This window comes from Gasterosteus aculeatus, chromosome 1 (assembly GCF_964276395.1).
Source record: "Gasterosteus aculeatus chromosome 1, fGasAcu3.hap1.1, whole genome shotgun sequence".
Classification (NCBI taxonomy): Eukaryota; Metazoa; Chordata; class Actinopteri; order Perciformes; family Gasterosteidae; genus Gasterosteus; species Gasterosteus aculeatus.
In genome coordinates, this window is record NC_135688.1 from 24,177,612 (window position 1) to 24,184,495 (window position 6,884).

Here is a 6,884-nt window from a genome sequence, read left to right on the forward strand (position 1 = left end):
TTGTATCTACACAGCGGTGTTGAATGTGAAGACAGGTGCTTATATTTGTCTTACATTTTTAGATATGTGGCTTCAATGAATGAATGAATCTGGGAAGAAGTTCTGAAAGACCAACAGAGGCTCTGAGAAAGGATACTTCATTTCCATTACCAGGTACCTTTTAATGTTGAATATTGAAAGCATTCAATAATCCTTTCTGCGGCCTCTTTCCCTTCATTATGCACAAAATGTATATACGATATGATCTATAACATGAATGGATATATAGACAGCATTTATTCTCAATACACTGTTTAAGGAGCTCATTTTTCTTTGTTGGTTTCTCATAGAGAAGATGAGACCTCCACACAGACGGAACCTGCAACAGTCGAATGACCGACTGTAATTTAGTTTTTCTGCGTCCTCTTATAGAGAAGAACCTCATCAGAAGATCCACGACAAAGGAAGACCAAGTGAGAGTAAGGAGACACCAGTAAATCTACATTTAGTCTCCATACTTTGTAAAAATACAGCACACACTAGCAGGAATGTTGTAACAGAGTATGTCAAAATACAGTAAAAGAACATCAGTGTATAGTACTGTATGTTGTGAAAAAAAGCGTGGAAATCTTATAGTATAGCGTGCCAAAAAATATTCAGTATGTTAAAAGCAAAAGCAGAGCATTTTAAATCGATTATACAGTTGTATGTTGAAAAGAGTCATACTGGAGGTATTTTAAAAAGTCATAGTCATAAAGAAACGTTGAAGCATGTTCAAAAAAGAACATAATACATACTCGAACTATGGCATGATGAAAAGCATGAATGATGTCTAAATATGTGAAAATGAATTATTTTTAAAGAACACAGTAAATGTCAGAGAGGAATCATACTAAAGTGAGGCGGACGTTTAACTACGGCATGTAGTTGAAAAAGGTCGTAGCGTAGTGTGTCAAACAGTCCTAGAATATCTTGGTATAACATGTGGAAAAAGTACTTAAAAAGGCATAAATAAATAAAATGCTCTTCTATTTTCATATAGAACCGCCTGTCTGTCATACAAATATAATTAAACAAATGAAGGATTAGATAAGTCATAAAACAGTGTAGTACGCCATAAAAGACACACCATGTCTTAAAAAAAGCTCATGGTATAGTATGTTATAAAGATTCATGATTATATCGCTCATCAACATTATTTTATGCGATAAATGGGTCATTAAAACATCATGGTATACTATTAAAAAATAATTTGATAAAACTACTTTATCCGGGAAAACAGACTATTTTCATTTCATAAAGGCGAGTAGAGATGCAGTGTGTGCAAATGACCCGATACTAGTGTATGAATTATTGTGTGTCTGTCCTTTATTTGAGCAGCTGGAGCACCACAGGGAGGCTCATCAAGTATCCGTATGATTAAGCATTAAATGTGTTTCTTCCTGACAGACTGCAGCTTTCTGAATTAAATTGTACACATAATTAAAGTTCTTGATGGAAATAACAGAAATTCGTTCTAATAAAGATGTTTGTGTTTTTTTCTTTTGCACTTCTCCAGCTGAATGAACAAAGATTTGTTGAGGTTTGTGGGAAAATGACATAGCAAAGCTTGCTGAAAAAAGTGATATGTAATATTTTTTTAATAAAACTTTAGAGCAAGACAATATTATTTGGGGAAAAAACTGTCAACGTGCAGTAACCAAAAAAAGTCATAATATAGCACGGTCTAAAATAATTAAGAAAGCTCAAAAAAAGTGAAAAGTGGTGATTTTAAAGCATGTTGAAAATAGAGTGAAAAACGGTAAAAAAAAAACGGTGAAAAAAGTATTTTTAAAAAGCCATAGTGTAGCAGGGAAATTCAATAAATGATGTGTTAATGAACGGCTGGTGGAATAGTGCAGGGGAACAGTAGTCTCAAAGATCCAAGGTCCAAACCTGCTTTCAGAGTTTGTGGGTTTGAATCCAGTTATCGTTCTTGTATGAAATAGTTTTACAGATCTACTCACAACCTCAAGGTGAAATACGAGAACCGAAGCCAAGTGGATATAAGTGTGGTGGAATACTGCAGGAGTTTAGCACACAGGCTGCACACCCAGAATACTTGTATAAACCTACTCTCAACCTCTCAAAGGTTGTTGGTACGAGTCCAGTGACGGGCATAGCTCTGGTATTGGAAAGTTTTCAGGTTCCTCTCGAAATCTCAAGGTTAAATACAAGAAACGAGGTAATGAAACATGTGCCTAGTGGAATAGCACAGTGGTTAAACACAAGGGCTGCAGTCTTGAGAACCCGGGTTCAAAACTAGCCTGGTGACATCAATGTTGAGTAGAAGGGATGCAAAATTGGGAATAATTGGACCTCAAGGTCATTGGAAATAGAAAGGCAGCAATGAGGTAGGTCCAATCTGCACTACGGTGTGTTGCGGTGGGGTTCTCCCCACCGGTAGTTTCGGGACCATGTGACCTGGGGGTTATGCATAAAATCATGGGGACTGGTGGTACTTTTGGAAGATTCATCTTTGAAAAAGTAGGTAAAAATATATTAAGTTCTTTGCAGGTCTACCAGCACTACTGACTCAGTGACGAGCACTGGTCCTGCTGGTTTACTCACATATTGTACTGAGCTGCACTGCTTAGTCAAACAGAACGTTCGTTTTAAATTTGTAAAAAGATTTATGCATATATTACTTCCAAAACTCCAGCTGTCAGTCATGATTTTATGCATAACCCCCAGGCCACATTGTCACGAAACTACCGGTGGGGAGAACCCCACCGCAACACACCGTAGTGCAGATTGGACCTACCTCATCTGCTGCCTTTCTAATTCCAATGACCTTGAGGTCCAATTATTCCCAATTTTGCATCCCTTCTACTCAACATTGATGTCACCAGGCTAGTTTTGAACCCGGGTTCTCAAGACTGCAGCCCTTGTGTTTAACCACTGTGCTATTCCACTAGGCTCACATTTCATTGGCTTGTTTCTCGTATTTAACATTGAGCTTTCGAGAAGAACCTGAAAAGTTTTCCATACTCCTGAGCCAGGACTTGAACCTACAACCTCTGAGAGGAGGATTAAACTGAAGTGCTCCTAGACTGCAGCATGTGTGCTAAACCTCTGCACTACTCCACCAGATACACGTTTCTTAAGTCTCACATTTGACCGTGCCACACTTTCGAAGCCATAATGTAAGTATTCAGCAGGCTTGAACGTGAGAAGTTCTAAAGTGCAGCCTCTGTGCTTAACCCCTGCACTGTTCTACCACAAGTACCACCAAAGCTTTATTTCGTGTATTTCACCTTGAGGTTGTCAGGATAACCTCAAAACTAACACGTTCACTAAGTTCCTCACCTGGGCTTGATCTTACAGTCTTCAGTTTTGAACTGCATCCCTTCTACATTCCACCTGCGCTATTTCACCACACACTCAACGTGTTACTTTCATGTACGTAATCCTACACAATTATGATGTAAATTAGTTAACTGACTTCAAAGGTCGCTTAATAAAGCCACAGAATAGCATGTCATAAAATGCCTAAAGAGTTCATGGTATAGCATGTTGTAAAAAGTGTCATAGTATGTCAAAAAAGGTCATAGGACTGCATGTTAAAAAAAAAGTTACAACCTCAAGGTCAAACACAGGAAACGGAGCATCATAGATGAGCTCATTGTTCATGTGCTTCCTACAGAGGCGAGGTGCTTGTTGACAAGTCAGACGCACACAGAGAACAACGTGTGTGTTTGCTGGTGACTCAACAGGTTTGTTGACAACACAAAAGGAGAGTTGGGTTCATAAACTATAGGCTGGTCTTTTTCAACGTCACTACCATGACGGTTTTCACAGATTCAACATGCTACACCGTGTTTTTTTCCCCCACGTAGCATATTTTTATACTGATTTACTGACTTTCTTTTGACTCAATTAGAATATGATTCTTTTTAGATTTTCCAGAAGTTGAGAATGGCAAGAACTGGACTTTACATGTGAGCATCTTCTCCAAAGTAAAACGTTACAGACGAACAGGTTATGACACGTTTTTATAGTATAACCATGTTAATTTTGGAAGTATGCGGTTACTGGTTTCCTAAAGAAATGCTGTTGATCACAGTTCATTCTTGATTTATAAAAGGCGGCAATTGCGTTTTCACAAACAGCCAGGAAAAGCGTGGATATCTTTCTTCCCGTAATAAGTGAAATCATTTAAAAAATGCAAATGCAAAACAATGACACAGTCCCACCGAGCTTATATTTACTTAGTAAAGTGCAGAATGGCTAAATATCCGTGGACAAAAATAAATATAGGCAGAATTTGGAAAAAGACTTCCATATTTCCCACAGATCAAGCCGGAGAAGGTGTGTACTGTTATCCAAGCTTCACCTCCCTTTATTGACATTTTGTTGTTGCCTTTAATGCATTTCCACCGCACATACAACAGCATGCGACTTCCAACAGCTAATGACAGGCTGTGTATTGTGGTTCAATCCATTATCTTTTTATTAAATACAACATATTTGTGACATGTAGGAGATATACAACATGGACAGCATTCACTTGGCCAGCTCATCGAACTTGGGCTCTGGAGAAAATAAAAAGTGAACCGTTAGTGATTGTTGTTGGTCTGTTAAAACAGACATCACAGCTGTACGAGACAATACAACAACTTGAAATTAGATTAGAACTCTAAACTACAGCAATAAAGTAGCAACTAGCGAGATCAATATTCAATAATACAGTCTTGATGAGAGGGAACGGTTCTCAAATCTCAGTCACGTCCAATTAAGCACATTTTATGTCAATTCCAAAGCTGTGCCAAATCACTATTTAGGCTATTAACTGCAAACTATTTTTTATTATCCATCAGTCTGCATTAGAACAGTTGGGGAGCAGACTGTTTGGCTCACAAAAACACTCACAGTACACACTGTAAACTGACCTGTGAATTTAATTTCAGGAAACTTGGCCATGTCGCCTCCGCCGTAGAGCCTCTGCAGTTTGGTTACCTCATCAGACAAGTTCTTCTGGTAATCTGGTCCGGAATCCACGATGCCCCCAGAAGACCTGGGAGAGCAAAAGCACCAAATTACATTCCACAGATGAGCATCACCGCGCAGTGTAGGAGATGCAAATCCGTAAGCAGCACGGACTCCAATCCGATTGCAGGTTTTGAAATTCTGGGCATATACCAAAATGATTTTGTTGTCGTTCATGTCTGGTTGAGCAACCGACTGCAGCACGAGCTGCACGCTAAGGAGGGAATTCTGAGTGCTTCATCATCTCTTGCTCAAACAGAGCATAGCAACCGTTGTCATGCCCGAGTCTGTCCAGCCAGTGGCTTCTCCAATGAATGAGCAGCTGGATTCTGCTGATCGAGACCAGCATGAAATGACCAACACATAAGATCAAATTGGCTAAACCTTAGTGGCCAACAGGGCCATAATAGCAAACGTAGCAAATATTTGCTGATAGATTGGTCGACATGCAAAACGATTCTTCCCTTCTATCTGGACTCAGTTTGGACACGTTTCACAGGGATGACGTTGAACAGAAAAGTGTTTCATGTCATCGACTGACTTGCTCTTGGTCGTGTAGTCCCGGATCTTGTCCAGGAACAGTTTCTGGACCGGGTCGAGCTCCTTGGTGCGGTTGAAGACGACCGCAGAGAGGCCGATGTTCCGGCGCAGGGTCAGGCTCACGGCGGAGCGCAGCACGGAGGACAGCTGGAACAACCGATGGAGTGCCATCTGAAAGGAGATTCAAAAGAAGAAAAAAAAAGCCCACCGGTTACGTTGTGCTTGGCAAAAGAAAACGGTTAGCTAACGTTAGCTAGCATTAGGAAATATCTGCTAACGTAACGTGTTAATGAACGACGTGAATCCTATAAGATAAACGTAATACCGTTAACATTAGCACTAGCATTGCTAACGTCCCAACTAACGTTAGCTAACGCTAGTTAGCGGAATGACTTTGAATTGGCCATCAACGTCACATTACTTTCCAAGTGCCCCGTTATATTGCTATTTATAACACCTAACGTTACACAACTATTGAGTTGTCACAACGCCATCTCCCAAAGTCGTTTTTTAGTGGACCTTTGATCAGTTGGCGTTAGGTTAACTCACGTTAACGCTAAGCACTTGCTAATGCTAACAGGCTAAGAAAGCTTTAGTGTTCAAGCGTCCTCCGGTGTCCACAGTGCTGCAGAAAGTCATGGCAACGTAATACTCAGTGAAGATAATAACTGCACATACTGATGAAAACGTGTCGTTACGACAAACGGGGCAGAGTTGAACGTCTAATAGAATTTAAAACACTTGAGACGTTACTCACCTTGGGTTTGACACTTTCAGTACAGGATCCAAATGTGGGTTACCGCGGTGGATTGTGGGAGAGTTGTAGTGTTCGGAGACGTCAACACTGTGCCTCCTTTGCGCAGCAATGCGCACATTTAGGTTGAGCTTAAATGACATTTTAATGACAATGACCAATTATCCAAAATCGCTCAATGTAAAATATACGATTAATTAAATTACATTTTAACATGGTCTGTTGCTGTTTGACTTGAGATAATCACACCAGGACAAACAGTATTGGGGTTTTATTAAACAGTGGAAAACCGTTTTACTTTTGTAAATTTGAATTAATTAATGTTAAATTGTAATGATCTAAAACCAGTTACTTTTACTGCATGCCATTTCCTTTGTGACTTGCTTAGGGGCACATTGGCAGGATGTGATCGTAAAGTAGATTGCAGTTCTTTCCCCGGATCAGAAGGGGGGGCATGGGCAATCTTAAACGGGTGTTTCGGAGGGGGTTCACACAAACATGGGTCAGAAAGCACTCTATTGTGTCCTTGAGAAATACACTAAATACCTGTCCAGTGTGCAGTTTATGTCAAAGACTGACTGAA

The 6,884-nt window shown here is 39.9% G+C and overlaps 1 protein-coding gene and 1 long non-coding RNA gene across 2 annotated transcripts; one reads left to right on the forward strand and one right to left on the reverse strand.

Moving 5' to 3' along the window:
- The first annotated feature begins 13 nt into the window (after nt 1–13).
- LOC120824713 (uncharacterized) lies at nt 14–1,517 on the forward strand. Its single transcript, XR_005713037.2, has 2 exons — nt 14–153; nt 330–1,517. It is a non-coding gene; the product is annotated as an uncharacterized LOC120824713 (long non-coding RNA).
- Nucleotides 1,518–4,334: 2,817 nt separating this feature from the next.
- Nucleotides 4,335–6,416, reverse strand: atp5pf (ATP synthase peripheral stalk subunit F6). Its single transcript, XM_040185660.2, has 4 exons — nt 6,305–6,416; nt 5,549–5,718; nt 4,911–5,035; nt 4,335–4,553 (listed from the first exon to the last, which is right to left on the reverse strand). The coding sequence occupies exons 2-4, from the start codon at nt 5,716–5,718 to the stop codon at nt 4,525–4,527; spliced, it is 324 nt and encodes a 107-aa protein (XP_040041594.1). The 5' UTR covers nt 6,305–6,416; the 3' UTR covers nt 4,335–4,524.
- Nucleotides 6,417–6,884: the final 468 nt, after the last annotated feature.

Bases quoted from the DNA above. Each gene is read 5' to 3' on its own strand.
- atp5pf (XM_040185660.2), bottom strand. From the start codon at position 5,718: ATGGCACTCCATCGGTTGTTCCAGCTGTCCTCCGTGCTGCGCTCCGCC. The intron at 5,036-5,548 runs GTCAGTCGATGA...TTGCTCTCCCAG, and splicing joins GACTACACGACCAAGAGCAA to GTCTTCTGGGGGCATCGTGG. The intron at 4,554-4,910 runs GTCAGTTTACAG...TATTTTCTCCAG, and splicing joins TCCTGAAATTAAATTCACAG to AGCCCAAGTTCGATGAGCTG.